The sequence below is a fragment of the Paramormyrops kingsleyae genome, chromosome 1 (assembly GCF_048594095.1).
Source record: "Paramormyrops kingsleyae isolate MSU_618 chromosome 1, PKINGS_0.4, whole genome shotgun sequence".
In the NCBI taxonomy this organism is placed as follows: Eukaryota; Metazoa; Chordata; class Actinopteri; order Osteoglossiformes; family Mormyridae; genus Paramormyrops; species Paramormyrops kingsleyae.
The window spans coordinates 5,629,991-5,657,490 of NC_132797.1; the positions used below are offsets into that span (position 1 = coordinate 5,629,991).

Here is a 27,500-nt window from a genome sequence, read left to right on the forward strand (position 1 = left end):
GATCAGAAATTCAGAATGCGTTGCTTTAAGCCAGGCTGTAAGCAAGTCGAAAGCACCCAATGACCGGACTGGGAAAACAAACTGAAACGCGGACTTAATACAGAGGACAAATGACAACAACCAGAAACAGCTGATCACATGGGGATCCCACACGAGATTAACGAGGGGGCGTGGCACACGGAAGGAGCGGACGATCGGGGCAGGACAGGGGTAATGTTGGGATAAGATCTTTATCGTTTTGGAAGCCATTAAGAAAAAAAATGCTCTTCTTGTTTTATCCTGCTCATTTTGTGTTTAAATGCTTAAAAAAAAAAAAAAAAAAAACATATTTAGGTGTAATTTTGGGGGGCCGGGAATCAATTAATTGGTTTTCCAATATTTCTTATGGGAAGAATTCGATCAGAACTCGAACTTTTTAGGATTCGATCCGGAGTTTTGAACGGATTAACCTCGAGTTCTGAGGTACCACTGGCAAAAACTAGCAAATTCTGCACCCCCTTCCGACCAAGCAAAGGAGGGTTGCAGGTGACGTCACCGCACACCAGACCATGAAAGATTTGTTGTAATGAACCGAGGTACCACTGTACATGCAAAATTATGTACAGTTACTGGGTTCGAGATTCAACTAGCCAACTGTAATCAGCCAGCAAGCACAATGGGAGGGAGAAATAGAAGTTTCAAAAGCTGGAGAGCACCACCAACCAGCACCAGCACAAAAGCCGGTGTTAGCACATCAAGTTCGTACCAAAGCCAAGCACGAAAGCACCAGAATATTCCACATAATTAGCCTACCAGTTAATATGGAAAAAGGTAGGCGATCGTTTTTGGCAGCATTTAATGGGAAGCGGGGATAGTATTTCCAAAGGCTCACTGTGAAACATAAGCAAACTAAATGTTTCAGAGGAAAGAACACAGGCATTTGCCAAAAAAAGAGGAGTGCAACAGTGCACCTTACGGATACAAATCAGGACTCATCGCATATGTGGATAAAAGTGTTCGATTCAAAGAATCATTTGGCGGGCTCTACATGCTGCTGCTATTTGTAATTTGGTATCGGGATCAGACCGGGAAAACATATCATGCCATCTCTAATGGCGCCGGTTTGGCAGATGGTCTAAAGTCCTTTATTACTTGAATAGTTCAATACTTTAATTCTGACTCAGATCGGCAGTGCACGCGCGACTTAATTTCAGCTTTTAGAGCTCTTTTGCAGTTAAAATATTGGAAGAAACTTTTAAAGTCATCCTTAGCCTCCAATACAATCTTCCTTTCTACATTCCTCTCGGAGAGTCTAATGTTATTTTTTAACTCAACTTGTAGACTTAGATACTCCTGCTTTATTTTCAAATCATTGGTTATTTTCCATGGACCATTTTCCTCCTGACTTTATTCTTAATTTCCATAGTAAACCACCTTGGCTGCAGTTTCCTAGATTTAGTTTTGCTGGAAACAGGTATGAAGTCCTCTTGCACTTGCAACAATGTGCTTTCAAAAAATTCCCATGCCTCTCCCACAGTTTTGCTGTTTAACTCCATCCAGTTTACGGTTTCTAGTTTCAATCTCATACCACTAAAGTTAGCCTTCCTAACATTGTAATGTTACATACTTTTGTTTTGGACTTTGCTCTTTGGACACTAAAATTAACCTCAAATTTAACCATGTTATGATCACTACCGTCCAGTGGTTCTAAAACCTCTAATTTTCCAATCCTATCCTGGTTATTAGAGAAAACAAGATCAAGAAGGGCTTCTCCCCTGGTAGGAGTATTAAGAAACTGAGTAAAAAAACAACCCTGTACTAATTCCACCATCTCAAGCTCATTTACATAAGAGCCAGAGACTCTTATGTAGAGTCCCACTGTATCCCAGGTAAATTAAAATCACCCATAACCACCACACCATTTTATTACTCATAATTCTGATATCGTCATATAACATTCTGCTTCCCACTGCAGCTACATTAGGAGTACACCTATCTACATCGGCACATTTTTAATTTCGCAATTATTTAAACAATTGTAAATTTCTGTACAGGAAAAAACAGGCTAGTATGTATAGGGATCGTCACTATCCACACCTTCAGGCATTCACTGGGCATATTGGGACTACTGTATGATGTTGAAAAATGTTTAATTGAAATTAAGATGTGTCTGACTCTAAAGGGTAAACTTCCAAGTTTCAATCGCAGACCTTTGATGTCCACAGGGCCATTAACTCTTGGCTTCTCCCTGGGATTTTGCTCCTTACCATAGCTGTCAAGTGTCCCGTTTTGGCCGGGAAATGACCGTATTTTACCCCTCTTTCCTCCCGTATTAGTATTTTCCCGTAAATCTCCCATATTATAATATCATTTAAAAAAAATCCCTCTGCCTCTCCAAACTGAACTGCCAGTAGCCTCGCGAGAACTGCCACCTGCTGTAGTCTGCAGGTTATTTACAACATTAACCAGGTCATAAATGCGGAGGTTAAAATGGCAATGCTGTGTGCCAAAAACAACGTTACTTTCACCTTCTGTGACGACTTCAACAAGGATACAAAGTCTACAACAAATCTGTATAATAAGTCATTAGTGAATGCCAGAGAGCCACATGAGTGAACATGAGAAATTAAAAGAAAATGTGTAATGAAAATAAAATGCAAATGAAAAGTGATTATTTTAGATTTCTTGTACACCTGTCTTAAAATGTAAGGGATACTGGAGCTTGGTTGGGGTGGTGGGGTGGCTCGCGGTGGGTGCCGGAAAATTTCCCTTATTTTCAAATCCAAAACTTGACAGGTATGCTCCTTACTTGAGACCCGTTTTTCTGCTGATTAAAAAGAGACCATCTGTCCAGGCAGCCATGGTGCTCATCCACAGAGTGCCGTGTACCCCTCTCTGATTCCCATCCTTGGTACTTGAATTTTTATTTGGAGGATTTGGCTGCAACTATTTGTTTTTTGTCAAAATGAACGATCAGACTCCTGCAAAACTACACAGGGTTATGTTTTAACTTTAAATTATTGTGTTCTTATGAATTACTGCATTATAATCCATCGTTTACAGCAGTAAGCTGCATTAAGTTGTGGTAGGTCTAAATGAACATAGCTCCATGGTTAGTCACCTTTGCTATCCATAAGTAGCCTCCAGGGTTTGGGGCTTGATTCCATAGTTCAGTGACATGTTGTTTATATTAACTGGTATCTCTAAATTGTGTGTGCGTACTGTGATGCACTGGAATCCTGTCTATGGTGCTCCTGCAGACAGTGAACATAGACAACAAGACGGCTAGACAACAGGACGATAAGTGAATGTAATGATAAAGTGAATTATAAATAAGTAAATAAATAAGACCAGAATCCCAGGAAGAAATAGAGACAGTGGCAGAAATATATGTGTGGGTAGCAGTGGAGGTGACACAAGGTTACTGATTGTTCATGAGTCTGATTGCAGTTGGGTAGAAACTGTTCCTGACCCTGGAAGTGCGCGTCCGAATGGACTTTAGTCACTTCCCAGATGGGAGGAGGGTGGAAAGTGACAGTGCAGGGTGCTACCTGATACAGTTCACTTTCCTGAGACAGCGTGTAGTGTGGATATCATGGATTGCAGGGAGCTGTGTGCCCGTGATCTTCTGTGCTAAGTGCACCACACGCTGCAGAGCTCTGCTGTCCTGAGCTGAGCAGCTGCTGAACCAGGATGTGATGCATCCTGTCAAGATGGATTCCACAGTACACCTGTAGAATCTGCACAGGGTTGTGGGGGACATCCAAGCTTTCCTCAGTCTCCTGAGGAAGTAGAGGCGTTGTTGTGCTTTCTTGACTATTGCCGCAGTGTGACTTGACCATTTAAGGTCATCAGTGAGGGTGACTCCGAGGAACCTAAAGCTGCTGACCTGCTCCACAGCCTCACCTCTGATGTAGATGGGTGTCACACCCAGCTCCGTCCAATCCTCGTGTGTGCCACGCCCACCTCGTTACCTCCTGTTTCAACCTGATTGTTCTCACCTGTTGCTCGTTACCCTCAGTTTGTCTTGTGTATTTAGTCCACGTCTCGGTTAGTTTCCCCAGTTCTATCATTGATGTTGTCCTGCGTAGTGCCTGGTCTTGTCCTTGTCTGCCCGTCTGTGACCAATAAAACCACGTTTATTGGACTTCACGGCTCCGCTTGCCTGCTTCCCCGTTCGCCTGCACATCGTAGCGTAACAATGGGGCTGTGCTCTGTTGTCTGTTTGCGGAAATCCACAATAATCTCCTTAGTTTTGTTAACGTTGAGGGTGAGGTTGTTGTCCTGACACCATTCTGCCAGGAGTCTGACCTCCTCCCTGTAGGCCATCTCATCATCCTCGCTGATCAGACCTACTGAGATTACTGAGAGATTCTAGGATCTGACTCTAAGGGAGCCCCTGAAGAAACATGAGTCCCCCACAAAAAAAATGCAGAAAGGGGGTGGGGTGCCACTATATAGTTTTTAAAATGGAGGGTTCAACATTTATAAGAAAATACAGGGAAAATCTCAAAGTGGTATTACATTTTTTTTCAGGGGGGACTGAGACAAAAAATTGGACGGTTGAAGCGCCCCCTAAATAGGGTCTAGAACTGCATAATTGCATATTCTGAAACCCTGTATTGGACAAGTAATATGGAAGATTTTATAATGATTAGATTAAACTGTCAGAAATTTAGGCTTTAAATGCCATATGGGTCAATATTCTTCTACAACAGCTATACTCTGCCCTGGGAATATGTGACATGTTGGGTGAAGCTTGGTTGGCACAGATTCCACCAGAAAGATGGGCACCGCACTTCACATGTTCAAACCGGAATAATAGCACACCAGTCAGTCACTTTCAGTAAAGGAGCCTTTTAATTCCTCTTTATGAGAAGATATACAATACTGTGTTGCTTGTGTGACTACCTTAAGCTGTAATCCACATGACATCGATAAGCTATGGTCATAATAAGTATTTTATGGAAGTATTTAAACTTCCTTGTACTGTGATAATTTTCAAAAGTGTACACACTAAATTCCAGCTGTAAAACCTACAAGCCTGTAAGAATAATACATAAAATTATTTTGTGTTTCTGCCTGCACCTTTATGTTAGCTAAATGAAAAAGATGTCACATAAGTGACTTGGCACATAAGAGGTGGGAAGATGCAAATGGCATCTTGTACATTTGTTCCAGAAAATAACATATCCAGTGGTCTCCTTTCACTTCCGTTTCTTCTAATCAGGACTTGGATGCCACTTAAGCCTTGGTCGTTGGGAGTAGTTGAAATGGATTAGCTGCTGCAGGTCTGCGGGCCTTCCTTAGTCTTAGGGATCTGTGATGTGTGCGGACTTCGCAAGGTTGGTCCCCTGTGCAAGGATTGGGGTTAGGGGGATGTCGTGGGTAAATATTTTGGACTTCGCAAGGTTGGTCCCCTGTGCAAGGATTGGGGTTAGGGGGATGTCGTGGGCAAGGATTTTGGACTTCGCAAGGTTGGTCCCTTGTGCAAGGATTGGGGTTAGGGGGATGTCGTGGGCAAGGATTTTGGACTTCGCTAGGTTGGTCCCCTGTGCAAGGATTGGGGTTAGGGGGATGTCGTGGGCAAGGATTTTGGACTTCGCTAGGTTGGTCCCCTGTGCAAGGATTGGGGTTAGGGGGAAGTCGTGGGCAAGGATTTTTGACTTCGCTAGGTTGGTCCCCTGTGCAAGGATTGGGGTTAGGGGGATGTCGTGGGCAAGGATTTTGGACTTCGCTAGGTTGGTCCCCTGTGCAAGGATTGGGGTTAGGGGGATGTCGTGGGCAAGGATTTTGGACTTCGCTAGGTTGGTCCCCTGTGCAAGGATTGGGGTTAGGGCGAAGTCGTGGGCAAGGATTTTGGACTTCGCTAGGTTGGTCCCCTGTGCAAGGATTAGGGTTAGGGGGATGTCGTGGGCAAGGATTTTGGACTTCGCTAGGTTGGTCCCCTGTGCAAGGATTGGGGTTAGGAGGTTGTCGTGGGCAAGGATTTTGGACTTCGCAAGGTTGGTCCCCTATGCAAGGATTGGGGTTAGGAGGTTGTCGTGGGCAAGGATTTTGGACTTCGCAAGGTTGGTCCCCTGTGCAAGGATTGGGGTTAGGGGGATGTCGTGGGCAAGGATTTTGGATTTCGCATGGTTGGTCCCCTGTGCAAGGATTGGGGTTAGGGGGATGTCGTGGGCAAGGATTTTGGACTTCGCAAGGTTGGTCCCCTGTGCAAGGATTAGGGTTAGGGGGATGTCGTGGGCAAGGATTTTGGACTTCGCTAGGTTGGTCCCCTGTGCAAGGATTGGGGTTAGGGGGATGTCGTGGGCAAGGATTTTGGACTTCGCTAGGTTGGTCCCCTGTGCAGGGATTGGGGTTAGGGGGATGTCGTGGGCAAGGATTTTGGACTTCGCTAGGTTGGTCCCCTGTGCAAGGATTGGGGTTAGGGGGATGTCGTGGGCAAGGATTTTGGACTTCGCTAGGTTGGTCCCCTGTGCAAGGATTGGGGTTAGGGCGAAGTCGTGGGCAAGGATTTTGGACTTCGCTAGGTTGGTCCCCTGTGCAAGGATTAGGGTTAGGGGGATGTCGTGGGCAAGGATTTTGGACTTCGCTAGGTTGGTCCCCTGTGCAAGGATTGGGGTTAGGAGGTTGTCGTGGGCAAGGATTTTGGACTTCGCAAGGTTGGTCCCCTATGCAAGGATTGGGGTTAGGAGGTTGTCGTGGGCAAGGATTTTGGGTAGTGTGTGGGCACTGGTGGACTAGCTGTGGCCCACAGCGTGGTTGGGAGTCACCACGATCTATTGCAAGTTGTGTGGGTAAAGGAAAAAAAAAACACAAAAAACAGACATGAATGGCTCATATGATTCACAGAGATAAATGACCTTACACCAAAGGTGAAAATTAGATTACTGTAAAACACAACACAGTACACTACAGAGCACATTTTTGCGCCAGTACAGAGTTAGACTCCATTAACTTCCTAGACAGATTCATTTAGCGGTTCCCACCCCCCTCCCCTGGCACAACCTCCTTGCTGGCACTCTACCTTGGTGCTCAGGGCAATTGATTGGGTGGGGCTCAAGCTGTGGACACAGAAAACACAATCTCAGGGAAAACACATTCTGCGTGCAGGACATACCTTCATATACCACCAAGGGGTCCCAAAGTGAGCTCAATAAACTCAAGTCACATTTAAAACCAAATTAATTTGTATGAATATTTTCCAAAAACACCACTGGTAAATTTCATGTCGTGTATGTTATAAATCAAAATATAACAGTTCCTTGTCTGTGACCAGAGTCTTCTTGGTTACTTTAAGAGTCCTAGACCTGGAGACCAAAAATTCCCATCAGTAGTCATTTGCTGGTGATGAGAATCCTGTGGCAAAAGCAATATTGACTTAAATGTCCATAAAATAAGTTAGTTGGACCTTTTCCTGAGCTGAATGAAACTGGCCATAAGTTTCATAGTAAAATGCAGCTTTTGCACAAAAGGGATTGGAAAAGAGAAAACAATGAAGCAGAATCACTTTCGATTTCTTAGACAAAAACAGCATAGCTAATGATGAGTTATCAGCTTACCTTCCTTTGATCGTCATTCTCTCCTTCTTCACCTTTGAGGTTTAAATGGGAAAGAAACATTATGGCTCCAGGGAAAGGCTTGTGTGTTAGACTTACATTTTGTTTGTCAAATTACTGTCTTTACTCAGGGAAAATTTTAATAAATGAAAGACAAGTACATGAAATATGGAAGATCTGCATGTGACTGAAATCATCAAATGTTACCATCAGAGAACCTGAGTTGTGACCCCGCACCATACTCACCTGAACCTGTTGCTGTTTTAACTTCAGGATAGCAGCGGTTCTGGGGGGGCCTGTAGTCCTGGCAGGTCACTTCCCCACTGCTGCAGATACATGACCTGCGCCTATCTTGTGGGTCTTGGAAGTGCTCTGAGTGTCTATATATGCGTCCCACATAAAGGCATTCATCTAGGGGTACAAGAGGCACTGGTGAGTATGCCTGGAACCATTAGACCGATGTTTCCCAATGTGGTTCCCAGAGACCCACAAACAGTCCATGTTTTTCCTCCCTCTCAGCTCCCTGCCAGACATGTCCACATTTTTGAGCAAAAATATGGACCATTTGTGGGTCCCCAAGAACCACGTTGGCAAACAGTGGTCTATGGTACAATACAGCGTTTGTCAGGTCCACTGTTGGGGGCTGCCGTAGACCAAATATATTTAAGCTTGTAAACATTGTTCTATAAACAGGAAATAAGAGCTCTGACTCTGTAAAGGGAAGGACCAAATGGATTAATGCAGTGGTTCCCAAACTGGGGGGCGCAGAAGTATTGTGGGGGGGTGCACCAATGGGATTGCCTCAGGGGCATATGCCACCCTAAAATAATCTTTTCACAGACTGGACGATTAAACAAATAAAGCAGCGCAACATTACAGTAACTAACAATAAATAAACCACTAACTTACGTGTACTATTAGAGCATTTATGTAATTTATTTAAACTTTATTTTACCAGGTAAATTAACTGAAAACCAGTTCTTACTGCTTTACGTGATATTCGGGAGAAATAGCAGATAACGCATCGGAACTTCCTGGGATACAAACGACACGTTCTTCAGCCAATAAGGGCAAAGTCATCACGGAGGCTGTTCCAGTTTGTTCAGCCGGCTGAGAGGTGCTGTACCATCTGTCTTAAGTCGTCTTGCTCCTGCAAGGTTTTTGTACCATGTGACATGGTGACGCGTGACGACGTTTTGCAGCGCCGGACAAAAAAATCTAACCATATCATGAAAAACGAGGTTTAAAATTTTCTAGATGAAGTGCAGGGAGACTATCAATTAATGGGTATGATTTAGTGTTGTTTTGTGCTATGGTATAGGCAGAAACCTGTGGTTATCATTAAAAACAAAATGCGGTAAACGTAAGACAAACTTTAATTTGTGTACGCCAATGAATATTAACAGGAATGTTAAATCTGCACTTGTATAATTTCAAACTTATGCTGGACTTTTATTTTTAATTGATTGCTCTTTTTTGTCCCACAGTGGTGAAATGGCACCATTTGTATTTTGTAATTACATTTATTTCGCTCAATTAGAAAAGGGAGTTGTACTGTATTTCAAATAAAGTTTGAATCTGAACCTGTGTAGTTTGAATGGGGGGGGCTCAATAATGTTCCTATCTAGAAAAGGGGGGCCCTGCAGAGAAAGTTTGGGAACCACTGGATTAACGCATTCCACATGGAGGGAGGAGGATGAGCAACGCTTAACATCCTCCTAAAGAGGTACTCTCAGGCTGAAGGTTGACATGTAGACAGACATGAAGGCTTTCCAGAGAAAAACTGGACTGAAAGGTCTTCATCATTACTTGTCTCACAACCCCATGGCAAAACTCATAACTTCATTACATTACATTCATTACTTCAAAATGCAAGATATATACACACATCCTGGTACTATGATAGTGGTTACAACTGGGTAAGTTAACTTGGGCTTTGTCTGTGCGTCTTCACAAGAAAGGGGTGGTGTCGGCACTGTAAACTAATGATTCAAAGAGTTGGCCTTTAATAGGCTAACTTTATCATCATCACTCACCAGTTACACCAGTTTTAATCTGAAAGCCTTTACTTAAATCAGCTCGAAGCAGGTTAGGCATGCAGTGTAAATTACCAATACCAAAACAACTTGATTTAACATGATTATGATTCGTAGTACTCCAAACATGGAAGTAAGCCTTAAGAAACCTCAGTAAGCCAGTAAACCTGCTTAATTATACACTCCTCTGGACATGATGACAGAGTGTAATCCCCAGAAAAGGGTGTTATTTTTGTGTCATTTGTTTTCAGCCTTCAACAGAACCCTACAAAACATTCCAACTGAAGTTCCACACCAGAACATCGAGGGTGGCACTCTCCAGGAACCAGATGAGGGTCGCTGCACTGAGATGGGGGACGGGTCGTCATCAAGCATTGGACATGGCCATTCTGCAACAAAAACAAGGCGTCAAACTCTTAGGATGACCACTGTAAACAATACTGTACCTTTTCACAGAAATCCATTCTAAACACCACACCCACTACATTAAACATGTTGGAAGTTTGTAGCCTGTATCTTAAAGTGTTACTCATGGACCAAGTGATCTGCTGAAATTTTCTTGACAGTAACTCACAACACAGCGGCATGTCTTGCATTTGTTGGTAGGGTGGACAAACTCCATTCCATTGACGTACTGTTCCCCGGCATAGTAGCAATCTGAAATGTAGAAACACTTCTGTCGATGTTGTTGACATAGGTGCCCACTATTGGGCTGACTGTGGTTTACTATAGTATGAAATAAGATCATTGACCAGAAAGGTGTTTCGATAGCATGTGTGGACATGCGAGGTGCCATTTTAGGAGGCCGTATCCAAGGTTTGTAGTTACCGTTGCGGTTGTCCTGGCAATAGGATGTACGCTGGGGGTGGTTACAATGGGACTGAGGGTACTGGTGGTACTCGCAGGTCACCTCACCCCTCAAACAAGTGCACTGTTGACATGGGTCCCTTGGGTTGGGAAACTGGTGACCATCGAGGTACACAGCATTCTCGAAGGTGCATTCTGGACCAGGACGAGGAAACACACAGGGAGTTGAGCATCAGCATTACTAGAGAATGGAAAAACACTAAAAGTGACACGGGCACAATTGAATCATATTTTTTCTAGCGTGTCCACCCCCAGCGATAAACACAAATCGGAAATATCAAAATTACTGTCACTGGGAAAACAGGATTTTTTTTTATTCAATCAGGCACAAGCAACAGCTTGAATATGCAAATACAAGGTATACAATTTAAAAGTTATTAATCATGGATGATATTTACAAGAGGGTGGTGATCATGGTCAAGTAATTGGTTAGTTGGGGGCAAGTTACTAAAATTGATGGGTAACCTGGTGATCAAGTTATGGAGACCATGGTACTTTTTCCTATAATTGTGTTTAACAATTCATACATAGATTCATACATGAATTATGAACAACCACTCTCTTCACCACAACAGAACGATACAGCATCTGCATTATCTAGTTGGCAATCCACCATTTTCCGGTCAAGAACCATGGCCTCAGACTTGGAGGTGCTGGTCCGTATCCCACCTCATACTCAGCTGTAAACCGCCCCAGTGCATGCTGCAGGTCACCAGCCAACAATGCCAACAGGACTACGTCATCCTCAAAAAGCAAAGACACGATCCCGAGGACCCCAAACCAGACCCCCTCCACCCCTTGGCTATGCCTAGACATTCAGTCCATAAAAACTACGAATTATGATCTGTGACAAAGGGCAGCCATGACGGAGTCCTACACCTACTGAGAACGAGTCTGACTTACTGCTGGCAATGCGAACCAAGCTCTTGTTCCGTTTGTATAGGGCTGATGGCCCACAACAATGGACCCTGTACCCGATACTCCTGAAGCACCTCACACAGGACTCCCCAGAGGGACATGGCTTTTCCAAGTCCACAAACCACATGTAGACTGGTCAGGCAAACTCCCATGAACCCTCCAGCATCATTGTGAGGGTGATGAACTGGTCCAGTGTTCCGCGGCCATGATGGAATCCGCATAGTTCCTACTGAATTCGAGGTTCCACCAACAAATGGACCCTCCTCTCCAGTGCCCCAGCATAGACATTCCCAGGGAGGCTGAGGAGTGTGATCCCCTTGTAGTTGGGACACATTCCCCAGTCCCCTTTCTTCATACATAGATGCATTAGAAAAAACAAAGATGTAACTTCCATTGATTTATTATTACATAAGAATATATGAAATTTACAAACGAGAGGGGGCCATTCGGCCCATCAAGCTCATTTGGGGAGAACTTAACTAATAGCTCAGAGTTGTTAAAATCTTATCTAGTTCTGATTTAAAGGAACCCAGGGTTTTAGCTTCCACTACACTAGCAGGAAGACTATTCCATACTCTAACTACACGCTGTGTAATGAAGTGCTTCCTCAAATTTGTTTTAAAATGTTCTCCCACTAATTTCCACTTATGGCCACGAGTTCTAGTATTTAAACTAATATTGAAATAGCCATTTGGCTAAACCGCATCCAGACCCGTTAGAATCCTATAGACCTGGATCATGTCCCCCCTTAGTCTCCTTTGCTCAAGGCTAAACAGATTCAGCTCAGCTAACCTCTCCTCATAAGACATTCCTCTATGACCAGGAATCATTCTCGTAGCCCTATGTTGCACCTTTTCTAAGGCAGCAATGTCCTTCTTAAGGTATGGTGACCAAACCTACACACAATATTCTAGGTGGGGTCTTACCAAGGATTTGTATAATCTTAACCTTTGACTTAAACTCCACACACCTAGAGATATAACCCACCATTCTATTGGCCTTTTTTATTGCTTCCCCACACTGGCGAGAGTGGGACATGGAAGCATCAACATACACACCGAGGTCTTTCTCATAATCAGCTACCTTTATTTCAGTGGAACCCATAAAATATCTGCACTTTATATTTCTGCTCCCTGCATGGATTACCTTACATTTATCTGTGTTAAATTTCATCTGCCAAGTATCAGCCCAGTCGCTAATTAAATCCAGATCGCGTTGTAGCCTCTCTGCTGCTAGATCAGTATCTGCTACACCACCCACCTTGGTGTTGTCTGCAAATTTAACCAGTTTACTGTATGTATTGGTGTCAATATCGTTAATGTAAATTAGGAACAATAATGGTCCTAAAATTGAACCCTGCGGTACCCCACTATGAACGCAGGCCCACTGTGACATTGTGCCTCTAATAGCTACTCGCTGCTTTCTGTCAGTTAACCAGTTTTCAATCCAAGCTGCCACAGTTCCTAAAATCCCTGCAGCTTTTCATTGCTTAATAAGTGCAAAAATAAATCTTTGACTTGCATTAAGGACCCTTGACAAACTGACACTGTTGATGCCATACATCGAATAGTTGAATAATCAAACAAACACTTTAGCTACCATTTGTCCTATTTTAGGAAATCAATTAAATATGTTGATCATGCTACAGATTCACTGGTATTAAAATAACATATTGTGAACCAGTAGGTATTAACATATATGGGCTTCCTGGACTTGGTACAGGGAAGTATTTGACTTTCAAAAAGCCTTGGCTAATTCTCCAGCCTAAGCTGGCAGAAAGGTCAGTGGCTGAGAACAATGACTAAATCATCACAGCACTGAAATCAAATCAAGTGGAGAAATCGCCCTTTTGAAGAGAGAATCCTTCTCTTGCTGTGCTCCAGCAGCGAGGTTAGGGACCACCGAGGCAGCAGTCTTAATCAGTCTTGATGGCTTTTTTAAGCAAAGCATAAATGGTTTAATAACATACAGGATGTACTCAATGGGAATTTTCTTCATGCATGCTAAAGACGTAACAAACCTCCATCAAGTTGGCCTCTTTTGTAAATGGGAATGTAGGCATTTATGACTGGTTTTCTTAAAACACCTAAGAACCAGAATAAGTGCAGCAGATCCAATACAAAGCCATGAGGATATCGGATGATTTTTTTTTCCCCCCACCCACTGCTTGGGGTGGGCTGAAGGACCCATTAACTGGGCTGGCTTTCAGGCCTCGTGCCCTTGGTCACTCATAAATTGAGACTTTTCCATTTTATAGAGGAATGGACACTGTAGGAACAGGATGTGCAGCGTCCCACTTCTTGAGAACAGCCTGGTCCGTCTGATCCTAGTGATTACAGCCGCTCAGCTGAGCTCTGTCATTTACATAGTAAGAAGTTCAACTAGCCACTGCCTTTTCTACATACTGGCATAAATCCTCTTTAACTACAAATGCAAGTGTCCCACATGTCATTATGAGCTTCATAACACCCTTCCCTCCTAGTACCCATTTCGACCATGCTGTATAAGACACCAGACATCAAGCAGATAGTGTCGAGCCTGTAAATCTTGTTCACATGGCTCAGTTCTCCTCCCAAGCATGGTTCCATATCGCAGGGAAATGAACATCCTCTGGTTTATACAGCCAAGCGGCTGCACCATCAGCTTCAGGGTTGTACACACAACTACAACAATCCTGGTAACCATTAGACACACCACACTGGACAGGAGAAGATTCCAGTTCATGAATAAGTGCAATGGAAGCGAAGATGATTGTTAATTATGTATGCATTACCAGTGATTCACGTGTGTTGGCTCCACAAGCTTCACTGATTTGATTTATTTCCCACACAGTCTCCAACAAGACAATTGGAAGACTTGTGCTCCACCCTTGTTACTGGCTAGGTTGACGGGCATACCTGAACACCTGGGACAGCACTCTCCTGGTGGCGTATAAGGATTGGAGCATCTCACATCCAAGCAGGCCACTGCCCTGCAAATCACTTTGCCAGTCTGCAGGGTAGATGGACTTGTTGAACCAAAGATACACAGAGCACCCACTACCAAATGGACCCTTCCTTTCCTTGTTTACACAAATTGCAATGCCGCTAAACTGTACTAGCATATCCAGCCACAAGAGGGAGTACACTACACAGAGAACTTAAGAAATAAATTATTTCCCATAGTCCACCTTTGTCCGCTTGAAAATCCCTTTGTCTAGACAGTTTTGACATGCAAAGAAATAGAAACATTTGCAAGGCATAGAAGTTACTGCTGTCCTTACCTGACAGACGCAAGACTTGCAGTGGTCTTTGGGGTCACTGAATGTCTCCTCATTTTTGTAGCTGCGTCCATTGTAGCAGCACGTGTTGGCACATTCATCTGTGGGGATGCAGTTACGGTCAGGAAGGCGATGGCTGCCCAGCGGGCAGCATGGCATCACAGACACACCTACCATCCCCCCGGCAGACTTTCTGGCAGGATATCTGGGGGCACATGACCTCATGGCACTGGGCCTCCCCGTGCAGACATGTGCAGCTCCTGCATGACTGCTGATCCACCGTCCAGATGGAGCCTTCCTCACGCATCACGCCGTCCACCATGCAGCCTGCGCAGGAAGGAGGTGCAGGGAAACATGCCTGTTGTTATGTATTGTCCAGTATATTGGGGTATTTATAACACAAAAAAGAAGTTCATACGTTTCTCACAAAGCCGTCAAGGAATGATTTAAACGGCAAGGACGAAAATGATTATGATGTCTCAGTGAACGCATGCAGCGCTCACAAAGCAGCAGAGGTAAACTTTAAATGGATTTTTAAATGCATATTAGACAAAAGGGAGCGGGAGATCAACAGGCGGATTGGTGCGGCGTCTGCAGTGATGCGGGCGCTGCATCGGTCTGTCATGGTGAAGAAGGAGCTGAGCCAAAAGGCAAAGCTCTCGATTTACCAGTCGATCTACGTCCCTACCCTCACCTATGGTTATGAGCTGTGGGTAGTGACCGAAAGAACGAGATCGCGAGTGCAAGCGGCCGAAATGGGTTTCCTCCGCAGGGTGGCTGGGCTCTCCCTTAGAGATAGGGTGAGAAGCTTGGTCATTCGGGAGGGACTCAGAGTAGAGTTGCTGCTCCTCCGCATCGAGAGGAGCCAGATGAGGTGGCCCCAGGGAAGACCCAGGACACGCTGGAGAGACTGTCTCCCGGCTGGCCTAGGAACGCCTCGGGATTCCCCCGGAGGAACTGGATGAAGTGGCCGGGGAGAGGGAAGTCTGGGTTTCCCTGCTTAGACTGCTGCCCCCGCGACCCGACCCGGAAAAGTGGTAGATAATGGATGGATGGATGGATATTAGATAAAAGGAATAATAATTAAAACTGAAAGCTGGCTAAGAATTTTTTTTCTATGACGGTAAAAATGTTTTAGTGGAACTTAAATCCCTGCATTATAATGTCAGTACAGAATTGAAAGGAAGAAAAAGCCTGATCTTTAATCTAGCAATGTAAGAATTGCATGTGCATAATATGTGATATTGGTATGAATATTATCGTCCAGCCCTTATCATATACTGTAGCCATTTTTCGAGTTCAGTACAAAACACCCTGCCTCGCGTTATATCGTGTGATATCATTCAGCTCTGGTACCAGTTTTTACGCCAGTGGAAAACAAACACTTGGAAAGTACCAAAAGTTCAGCACCTGGTGTGGTGGAAAAGCACCCCAAGACTATCAACATGTACACTGCTGAGAGTACAAAGCATGCAATGAGTCAAAAGCAAATTTATGGAAACCTCTGAAGCCAGGCAACACTCTTTAGGAATACCGGGCTCCTCACCCTATCTCTAAGGCTGACCCCAGCCACCATGCGGAGGAAGCCCATTTTGGCCGCTTGTGTCCGCGATCTCATTCTTTCGGTCACTACTCAGAGCTCATGACAATAGGTGAGGGTAGGAACGTAGATTGACCAGTAAATTGAGGGCTTAGCCTTCTGCCTTAGCTCCCTCTTCGCCAAAACAGAACGGTGAAGCGTCGGCAGTAATGCAGATCCATCTGTTGACCTCCCGCTCCACAAGACCCTGAGATATTTACACTCCTCCGCTTGTGGCAGTAACTCATCCTCCACCAGAAGAAGACAATCCACCCTTTTCTAGTCAAGAACTATGGCCTCAGACTTGGAGGTGCTGATCCTCATCCCAGCCGCCTCATGCTCAGCTGCAAACCGCCCCAGTGGATGCTGCAGTTCACAACCTGATGATGCCAACGGGACCACACCATCCTCAGAAAGCAAAGGCGATCCTGATGCCAACCAAACTCTCACTCTGATTGTATAGGGATCTGATGGCTCGCACCAATGCACCCTGTATCCCATGCTCCTGAAGCACCCCCCCACAGGACCCCCTAAGGGTCACGGTCGTATGCCTTTTCCAAGTCCACAAAACACATGTTGCCTGGTTGGGCAAGCTCCCATAAACCCTCCAGTATCCTTGTGAGGGTGAAGAGATGATCCAGTGTTCCACAACCAGAATGGAATCCGCATTGTTCCTCCTGGATCTGAGGTTCGACCAACAGACGGACCCTCCTCTCCAGTACCCTGGCATAGACCTTCCCAGGAAAGCTGAGGAGTGTGATCCCCCCTAAAGTTGGAACACATCCTCCAGTCCCCTTTCTTAAAGACTGGGACCCCCACCCCAGTCTGCCAGTCCAAAGGCACTGTCCCCAACCTCCATGCAATGTTGAAGATGCGTGTCAGCCAAAGCAACCCAAAGAACATCAAGAGCTTTCAAGAACTCACGGCGAATCTCATCCACCCCCGGAGCCCTACCAACAAGTAGCTGTTTGGCTGCTTCAGCGACCTCAGCCCCAGAGATGGGCAAGTCCTCCTCTGAGTCTTCCAGCTCTACTACCTCCGAGGAAGGTGTATCAGTGGGATTTTGGAGATTCTCGAAATATTCCTTCCACCACTTGACTATATCCCCAGTTGAGGTCGATAGTCCTCCAATCCTGATATAAACAGTACTGATGAAGTTTTTTACTGAAGTAAATGGTTGTAGTATATTATATGACTGGACAATGTCATATCAGTACCAACAACGCATGTCACGCACAAGCAATTCTTACATCACTAGTAAACTCGATTAAGCTCAGGCTTTTGCTTACTTCAGTTCAATACAGACATTATAATGTAGGGAGTTTTTGTTTCGCTAAAACATTTTTACTCTGTCATAGGGAAAGAAAATTTGCAAGTGTTGCAATTTTAATGATTATTCTTTTTCAAGATTATGTGTTTAAAAAAGCACGTTAAAGTTTACCTCCACCACCTTTGCATTGCGCTGCATATGTTCTCCGAGACAATCATAATCATTTTCACCGTTGACATTTAAATCACTCCTAGATGGGTTCGTGAGAAATTTATAAATTTCTTTTTTGTTTAATAAATACCTCAATTTTTATTACAATAAAATCACACTGCAATACTTGAATTTTTTTCAATTCCTACTGCCCTAGTATACACTCACCTAAAGGATTATTAGGAACACCTGTTCAATTTCTCAATAATGCAATTATCTAATCAACCAATCACATGGCAGTTGCTTCAATGCATTTAGGGGTGTGGTCCTGGTCAAGACAATCTCCTGAACTCCAAACTGAATGTCAGAATGGGAAAGAAAGGTGATTTAAGCAATTTTGTGCGTGGCATGGTTGTTGGTGCCAGACATGCATCACTTATTCTTATTTTTATTATTATGTATTTTACTTCATTTATCGTTGTTTTCTGAGTTCGCAACTGTTTTCAAAGTGGCGTTTGAGCTGGATGGTGCTGAGTGACTGTACAATTTCAGTATTGTAAAATAATTCTTTGACTTCTGGCATTTTCTCATCAGTCATTTACTTATTGTCTGGTCAGTGCCGGTCAACCCATCAGGCAACCAAAGGTGGAAATTTCAGGTCGAGAAAGTAAAAATCCAGACCATGATTTTGTTCAACTAACCAGCTGAGTACTCTGTGACTGTGACTCTAAATACTCAACTGGTTGGTTGGGAAAAAATCTTGGTCTGGACCGGTACTTTCTGGACCTGAACTTTCCACCTCAGTAGCTGATGTAGGCAGCCACCTAGCATGGCATCTTTTGAATGGGCACAGTCTTAGCCAGCCAGTTTCACTTTGTCTCGACCAGGGGCGCTGGGGATGAAGCTTGCCTAGGGCACTACACAGACTTTGACCGGTACTGTGCTTGGCATCTGGAAGCTGTTCTTCACCTGTTCTTACATAAACAATACTAGAGGCAGGATGAGGGGGGCTACCTGAGCATGGGAGACAGCAGGAACCTGGAGTCCTCTTGGGGTTGAGGCAGTGGGGAAACTTACAGGTCACCGGAATACATTTCACAAGACCGTCCTGAAAAAACCAGCCAGTGTGAGGGACACCTCCAATCTCTGAGATCATGGCTCCTTCTCAGTTTATTCCTCTGAGGTCATCATGGGATTGCACCCTTTACAGAGTGACATACTATCCTGCCACAGCATGCCTTTGGTTTAACACATGGCTTCTTGGAGACCAATCTCTGGGCAAGGCTGGGCCATCTTTTTTTAATTAGAAGAGCTGTTTAATGCCGTAAAGTGAGAGTGACAGAAATTATAGTGTTTGGTGACACATTGAATTAGAGGAAGATAAAAGAAGATAAAAGGCAGGTCAATTTAGGAGATCTAAAAATGCACATCTTCCTTGAATTTAGGTAGACTAACAGCATATTGTGAAGTTTAATGTTGACTTGATAAACTTAAGCTGAAGTGTGAAACATCTGACTATAAAACACAGAACACACTCATCCAGCAGTTACACTTACTATGCATGAGCAGTTAGTACAAGGGCTGGATCTGGACAGGAACACGTCTCCATTTTTATAGCTGGTCCCTTCATAGACACAGTCTTCAAAGACAACGCAGAGGAGTTAATATACAAACAAACACCACCTCTCTCAAGAGGACCTCTGCTGTGGGTACCAGGCACAGAAGGATCGAAGTTTTAGCATTAAAGCATCAAAACGAGCTTTCAGTTCATTTCATTTTCATGTCATCAGTGGGAGCTCACCATTTCCGGAGGGCATGCAGCGGAACTCTCCGGCATGACAAAGGCAGACTTCATCAGGCCCGTTTGGCATCCATGTGCCTTCCTCAATGTCCTTTCCCTCCCAGAGGCAAATTACCTTGCGGTGTGGAAAAGACTGCGAGAGAGCTCTCTGACCATAGTGAGAAGAGAAGAGAAGAGGAGAGGAGAGGAGGGGAGGGGAGGGGAGGAGAGGAGAGGAGAGGAGAGGAGAAGAGAAGAGAAGAGAGAAGAGAAGAGAAGAGGGAACGATCAGGCATAAGGGCAAGATGAAGAAGCTTATAAAAATTTGTAGTCAGTATGGATTGAAACACCATTCTGTCTGCTTAATAGGATGCCGGTAAACAGAATAGAAAAACTTTATTTATGCCCATGGGGAAACTGGGTTGTTTTCACATGTTCTATCATGCTTGCCAAGTGACACAGACATATACAGTTGAGAGCAAGTTTTGGGGTCAATGCATCCAACACCACTGCAGCAATTGTGGCTGAATTCCTTGCTTAAGGGCTCAATCAGATCCACACACTGCTGAATAGCATTAAATAAATACGCACAATACTTACCTGAGGTATGCCTAGGTCAGGCTCCTGGTCAGACTGAGGCTCCAGGTGTCTGCTGGGAACTTGTCTGTGGGGGACATCTTCTGGAGGGCGCGCAGAATCCTCTGTTGGCCAGAGAATCCCATTCAGATCTGAAAATGGTCAAACAGAAGAAATATCTAGGGGGGAATTCAATAAAAAGATGTAAAACCCCATAAATGCATATATAAGACAAGGCATCACATCATGCATGTCAGCCATTTGTGACCCCAAAACCAAAAGAGACTGACGCAAGCCCAAATCATGGCAGGGAGAGTGTACAGGTAGGGCAACTGACCCCTCTTGTGTTGAGCCTCTTTGAGCCAGTTGCATTCCTCTTGCATGACGGTAATTCAAAATTAAACTGGAGGGCAAGAATAACAAGCAGTGTAGGTCTTTGACAACATGCAATGCCCAGCTGGAGCCCTGTGATGTCATGTCTTTCAGAAGCATCTTACATGAGACAAACCACAAAGACTGCCATTGCCTCTGGGATTCACATTAACCGAAATGATTTTCCTTTTATTTAAACCTTTGCATTTCGGCTCTCTCCTGCTGAATTGCCTTCTTCCTGGTATGGGCACTTTCAACATCTTCCGTCTTTACTGAACTTCAAACACCGATGGTTCATTCTGTTTCAGAGGGCATATCCTGTGTTTTTTTTGTTTACAGATGTTTATAGTCTTATCTGCAGGTTGTGTTTAGTCTTCCCTTTAATGGTAGATGAGCATGTGTCCGTGCAAATCAAAATCAGAGCAATTTGGGTGCTGTATCATTCTGGAATCAACTCCCAGAAGATCCACAATCATGTGCCCAACAGATGCCCAACAGAAACACCATAAACTTATTATGGGCCACAAAGTTCAACAGCAGAAACTTGTTTACTGAATGTCAAGTTTATACTACAATTCGTATTTTTTGTTCTTTTTATCTATTTAACCACTATGCATCTAAAGCAATCATTCATGTATTTGACCATCATTTATGTAACCAGGAAATTTAGACAAGTTGATGTAAATTTTGACCGCTGGTGTCTCCCAAGGGTCAGAGGATTAAATCAGGGAACTGCGAGGAAGGAACTTTATCAGCAAGGAGTAAGTTTGAGGAGAGTTGGTGCAAAATGCAATTTACCTGCTGCGCTTATAACAATATGTACATTTTTTGTGAGACATGGTTTATTAAATGTATAACACTACAATGCAACATTCGTAAAAATGAAAAACTACATAGGTACATTTTGATTGACCGAGGTGGCATGACTGATTTCACAAGTTTCCATATGGGACCTGCATAAGAGAACGAAAGTGTGGCCACCATTAACGAATCAGTGGGCTTTACCTGATGTGTTGGGGCAGTGCCATGGTCGCGTCTTGTAGCCTGTGGTGGAGAGCCATGCGGTTTGCAAAGAACCCTGAGGAAGGATGGGTGAGCATCAAGTAACGTCACTGTCACCCAGATTATCCTGCATGGAAAACTGAAGCACGAGAACTGAAGTGTGCAAACAAAGACTTCGAGGAGAGAGATCATGTCCATTACCAGGTGAAGATGAATAAATGGAAGGAAAAACGTACAATCAAAAACTACTGTATAGAACAATCAAAAGACTTTCTGTCTCAGTGAGAGCAAGGTAACACAGCAGAGAAGATAGGGATTCAAAAGCATACATATGAAACACCCAGTTGTATAAAAGTGTAAAGCTAATGGAAATGTAAGCACTTCAAATTTCCTTCTCTCACTGTTTTGATTTTACAGTAAAAACCAAAGAAGTATTTTACACATTATTAATGTTTCAAAAGATTCCAAACTTCACTTAAAAATTATTTATAATCAGTTTACAACCTTAACTCGCAATGAGTAATAAACTATTTCAGCAAATTCTAGAGTGAAGGACAACATGAAAGTCTGGCAGTGTTGCCATGGCAGCAGTCTTTATCTTTCATGCCTAATCAGAATCAGGTTATTTTAGCATATTATTTGTGTGTCCCACACCCCCATCCACAAAATTGAGCCACTCCCTGTATTTCCATATAATTATACAAATTAGTTAATCAGTTCTCCACTTCACAGAAGGGAGATAGCATGGGAATGCAGCCCAAGAACAGCACTACAATGCAAACTCACTGGCCGTTGTTTCAGTTTCTTTATACTGCCAGTGTCCTTCTGTGACCTGTACTACGAAGCGGGGTTACTGGCTTATCGGGGTAAGTTGTCAGATTTAAGGTAGTCTGGGCAAAATGTAGGTGAACGAATATGAAGTCCATTTAAACTGTGGTACCTTAAATCCGACAACTTACCCCGATAAGCCAGTAACCCCGCTTCGTAGTACAGGCCACTGGTCTTTCTTAGTGATCATCATCTTTTACCTTTCATTCACTTCATAAATACTTTTATCCAAAGTAATGTATGTTTGAGAAAGTATAGTAAGCCAGTCACGGGTGCAATTGGGGATTAAGAACCTTGCCCAGGGCCCCAACGGTTAAATCGCACCACTGACTCTGGGATTCAAACTGGCAACCTTCTGGTCACAGACACAGTGCTGTAACCTGCTGAGCCATACACTGCAAGGCATTCTTTTGAGTGGTAGCCACACTTTGTTGATAAAATTCCTGATGATACTGTTGGTCACAGGGTTAATCTAATAAGTGTGGTTGATTTACCTGGAACTTGCTGGTATAGATTCTAGGTGTGCTGGCAAGGGTGATCTCTAAGTCACTGAGAAACATGGAGCTGAATAAATCCTCAAAATCCTTCTCCAACACCATAGCCTCTTCACAGTTGACAAAAAGCACCACTCTGTTCCTGTTCAGGCTAAGGGCTATATGTGCCCATTTGCCCTTCAAGAATGCTGTGTTTATGGGGAAATGGATCCTAGCAGGCTCCATATGAAAGGCAGCCAGGTAGTCTAGCTCGAGCAGGTTGGAGCGTCTGCTGGAAATCAGCTGGAGCAGAGGTTGGCCGGCGAAATTCATGAAGGCCGGCACGGTGAAGGAGATCAGGGTGCCAGATGACCGCCTTTTTTGCTGGACGGAGAAGTAGAGGCCAAAGGAATCCGTAACTTTTCTTTGGAAGTTGATGGAGTCGTGTTGTGGAAGGGTCAGGTGTTGAACATTCTTATGGAGCCTCCAGGCTGGAAGTCCGTTCTCCATCCCCTGGACTGTGACAATGCCTGGGATGTGGTGTGTAACACCTACAGCTTCCAGCAGGTCAATAGCTGAAAACAGAGTTATTAATGCACAAAAGGATATTGTAAAAATACATCTTTCTGTTAATTTAGGTAAAAGTTAATATGGATTATCCTGTAACAACATTGTTCTTTTCCTAGCATAAGGACTCCTAGCATTTACATGACAAAGCTAAAAAATAATAATAATAATAATAAAAATGTTGGATTTCAGGTACACAACTCATGAAATACAAATTGTGATGTTGCGTAACACCAAGTAACACCATCAGAATCCATTACTAACATCAGTCTTATCTGAGCAATTGTTATACAACCAGGAATATATATTAAAATATTCTCTACCTTTAAATTACATATATAATCTGTCAATTAGTTCTAAACCCACTATGGGTCTAGTTTGTTTTTTGGTAAAGGTAGAATAACAAAATTACTAGGCAGCAAATTTCTCTTGCTATTGTACACTAATTCTTGTTAATGTTAATTTATCTTGCTAATGTACAGTGATTCTTGTTAATGTTCATTTCTCTTGCTAGTGTCTTGCTAATGCTGCTGTCACAGACAGGTATCTCTCAAAATAAAGGCAGCACAAACTGGGAGTCTTAATGCTGCCTTTAGCATCACTTCTAAAGTGGAGGTGAGACTCTTCCACGACGGTGGATGGAACCTCACAGGGTCCCCCATAAATGATGTCATTTGCAGTGAATGTCCTCGCGGGATGCAGATCTTTTACTGATTTCCATGGAAGCACCACTTTACACTCTCCTGAAGTATCAGTGGAGTCATTTCTGAGCTCTGAGCCACTGAGCTTGGCTCCATACAGTCAGCATTCCCTCAAAATGTCTGAGATCTCACATCACGGACAAAATAATGCTAGGCTTTCCAGAAGAGCATCTAGCACCTCTCCCCAAGCACGATGGGAGGTTCATTCCTCAACTAACTCAGGAATAATGTTCACTTACTGAAATGTTTCCTTTTTGGTAGCTACCTTTAGAAGTGTCCAGATAATATTGAAAAATGAATGACAAACAAAATGCCATACAAGCAAACAAATAATATATGGTTTTTACACTGTAAATGTTTTTTATGTAAAACTAACAGTTAAAAACTGTAAAAACTGTAACTGTAAAATGTACAGGTGTAGATTTTCTACTGTACACTGTAAAAAAAAATCTGTTAAATTTACGGTAAATTATTGGCAGCTGTGGGTGCCAGAATTTCACCGTAAATATTACAGTAGTTTAATACGGTACCTATTATTATTCTGTATAATAAACTGTTTAAATCCATATATTTCAAAGATTTTCAGATTAAAATACAGTGGTACCTTGGAACTCAAACTTAATCTGTTCAGAACTCCGGTTCGAATCCTAAAAAGTCAGAGTTTTGATCGGATTTTCCCCATAAGCAATAATGGAAAACCAATTAATTGCTTCCCGGCTCCAAAAAATTACACCTAAATATGTTTTTTTTAGCATTTGAACACAAAATGAACAGGATAAAACAAGAGCATATACTGTACTAAACACATCTAAGCACATTTATCAAAACAGTAATTTGTAAAGTAAGAAAATAAATGTATCCAAACAATGTGTAAAGTAAAAAAAAAAACAATGTGTCCTGCCCCGATTGTCCGCTCCTTCCGTGTGCCACGCCCCCTCGTTAACCCCGTGTGGAATCCCCGTGTGATCAGCTCTTTCTGGTTGTTGTTATTAGTCCTCTGTATTTAGTCCGCGTTTCAGTTTGTTTCCCCAGTCCGGTCATTGTATTGTCCGTCGGCGTTTTGCCTGCCTTACCTGTAATTAAACCCCGTATTCCCCGATACCCTGACGTCTGCACCTTTGTCTCCGTTCCGTCCCTGCTGGGCACGACAATATTATTATAATTCAATATATGAATGGTTTATTATTGATATTAAAATAATTTATAAGAAATCTTTATCTTTATTTATAGTTTTATTATATAATTACTGTTACTGTCTATCATTGTCTAAATGTATTTTTACTGTCTAAATATATATATTCAGCTAGTGTAAACATGCACTATGCTATCACAGCGAATGCGAGGCTCAGACTGAAGTGTTACCCATTTTTTCTACTGAGAGACGTGCTGCGTGACTCATTTCCCCACCATAAAAGTTATCTTAGGTCAGCGTTCACGGTTCCACTTATGAGATTCAGATCGAGTTCTAGGTCTTTTTTTTTTTTTTTTTCGAACTGGTTGGTTCGACTTTTAAGAAATTCAAGTTCTAATGAGTTGGAGTACTGAGGTACCACTGTATTATGTTTTTTTATGTAAAACTAACAGTGAAAAACAGTAAAAACTACAAACTACAACTGTGAAATGTACAGATGTAGATTTTCTACTGTATTGTATTATCCGTTGACTCTGGCCATGACGCCACGTCGCAAATGTAGTCTGGTTAAAAGCTCTTCTACTCATAGCCCTTAACAGGACTGCGAATCATACCAATCACCACAACACCTGCTTGTATAACAGCACACAAGAACAAGCATTACTTCAAACTGGAGGAACAGGGGGAGGGTCACTGTACGTACAATGGGAACTACACATGATGGGTAACATACACAGTCAAACACACGGGGATAAAACTTAAGCAGGGCACCAGTACAGAACACACAATGCATGGAACCTGGAACATTAACTACATGCATGACATAGACAGCGGTCATTCTCAGCACGACAGTGCGGCATGCTGGGACACATGCAAATAGGCCAGAGGGCGCTTGGCTCACCGACGCCACAGTATAAGTTCTGCTGTAAAATTACAGGAGTACCGTTTAATGTACAACGGTATACCATCCATTTTCCAAACCGCTTATCCTTCTGGATCACGGGGGGTCCGGAGCCTATGGGCACAACCCAGGACAGCGGGCCAGCCCATCACAGGGCACACCCACACACCATCCACTCTCACATGCACACCTATGGGCAATTTAGTAACTCCAGCAAGCCTCAGCATTGATTGAGGGGGGAAACCGGAGGAAACCCCACGACGACATGGGGAGAACATGCAAACTCCACACACATGGAACCCGGGTGCCGGAGGTGTGAGGCAACAGTGCTAAACACTGCACCACCCCCAAAACAGTATACCTTGCTTCCATAAACTGTAGAACTATATATTTAAAACTGTATTTTAACACATATTCTGTCATTATCATGTTACAGATTACACCAGTAACTGAAATTATTTCATGTTACAACTAAAAATCGTATTAAATAAAGATAGATTTTATACTTACGAATATTTTATATATTTTAAAAAGTATTTTACCTGATTGATATTTACAGTATTTTCCCGTTATCATTTAAGGTATTTCACAATATTTTTTACTGCATTTTTAAAAATTGTAGTCAAACAATGTATTCAATACAGAAATATTTTGTATTTACATTTACAGTTCCTTTTCTATATTTCACAAAGTCTTTTACCTGATTGTTTTTTACTCTATTTTCCCGTCGCCATTTAAGGTATTTTTACCGTATATTTACGGGCATTTTTTACAGTAACTAACTCAGTAAAAGAGTCATTTTGTGATAATTATCTTGCCCATTTGGCTACTGGAAAGTTTGCTTTTTAGTGTTAGTACTATTAGTAGTATTAGTAATATTAGTAGTAGTATTAGTATTAGTAGTATTTATCTAGTTATTTCGCCCCGGTTGAAATCAGAGTAATACACGCAACTGCAGGCTACAGATTGAAAAGTAATATTTATTGTAAACTTTGTTCAGATGACCTATTATATTTTATTTTAAAAGTATGTGGCGCACGTTTTTAAACACTACGCTTAGATTTGCATTCTTAAACGTATATTGTTCGGTGTATTAAGAAGATATATGACTTATTAAACCACTACTATGTTTACAATCGCAGTGTATCGGCTATAATAAACCAACAAGTGAGTTTTTAAGTTATTTGTGAAATGCTGAAATCTATTCCTAGATTATATTTTCATTTAAATTTTATTTCTATTAAATAAAATTAAAATGACTTTAATACGTGGAAATTTTAAGCAACTTCAAACGGAAAAAAAATATATATAGAAAATTCAGGGTCATTGAAAACTAAAAGTTAAATTTTGCGTGAAAAAAGTAAAAGTAATTTTTATATAGCCACTAACAAATAGCCTTAAAATCTCACCATTCTCCTTGTCGAAATACTGATGAGGAATTTGTTGTTCAGTTTGTGCTAAGAAATTAAAGATGCAGAACACTGTGAGAAAGATACGCGGATAGACCGCTGCACTGCTAGATGGGTCCTCCATTCTCCGCTTCCCCGC

General features: G+C 42.8%; 1 protein-coding gene and 1 long non-coding RNA gene across 3 annotated transcripts; one reads left to right on the forward strand and one right to left on the reverse strand.

Moving 5' to 3' along the window:
• Positions 1 to 10,099, forward strand: LOC111833239 (uncharacterized). Its single transcript, XR_011983108.1, has 3 exons — positions 1 to 210; positions 7,815 to 7,973; positions 9,829 to 10,099. It is a non-coding gene; the product is annotated as an uncharacterized lncRNA (long non-coding RNA).
• LOC111833238 (kielin/chordin-like protein) lies at positions 4,821 to 27,500 on the reverse strand. Of its 2 annotated transcripts, XM_072700803.1 has the most exons (18): positions 27,362 to 27,490; positions 24,993 to 25,054; positions 22,673 to 23,226; positions 21,354 to 21,426; positions 20,001 to 20,128; positions 19,422 to 19,569; positions 19,177 to 19,259; positions 18,635 to 18,728; positions 14,796 to 14,948; positions 14,625 to 14,722; positions 14,260 to 14,353; positions 10,406 to 10,579; positions 10,152 to 10,234; positions 9,873 to 9,966; positions 7,788 to 7,952; positions 7,545 to 7,576; positions 7,010 to 7,046; positions 4,821 to 6,761 (listed from the first exon to the last, which is right to left on the reverse strand). In XM_072700803.1, exons 3-18 carry the CDS (start codon positions 23,159 to 23,161, stop codon positions 5,224 to 5,226), a joined length of 3,483 nt encoding a protein of 1,160 aa, XP_072556904.1. In that variant the 5' UTR covers positions 23,162 to 23,226; positions 24,993 to 25,054; positions 27,362 to 27,490; the 3' UTR covers positions 4,821 to 5,223. The 2 variants fall into 2 exon arrangements, with proteins under 2 accessions (XP_072556904.1, XP_072556869.1); XM_072700768.1 differs by lacking the exon at positions 24,993 to 25,054 and having other exon boundaries at positions 27,362 to 27,500.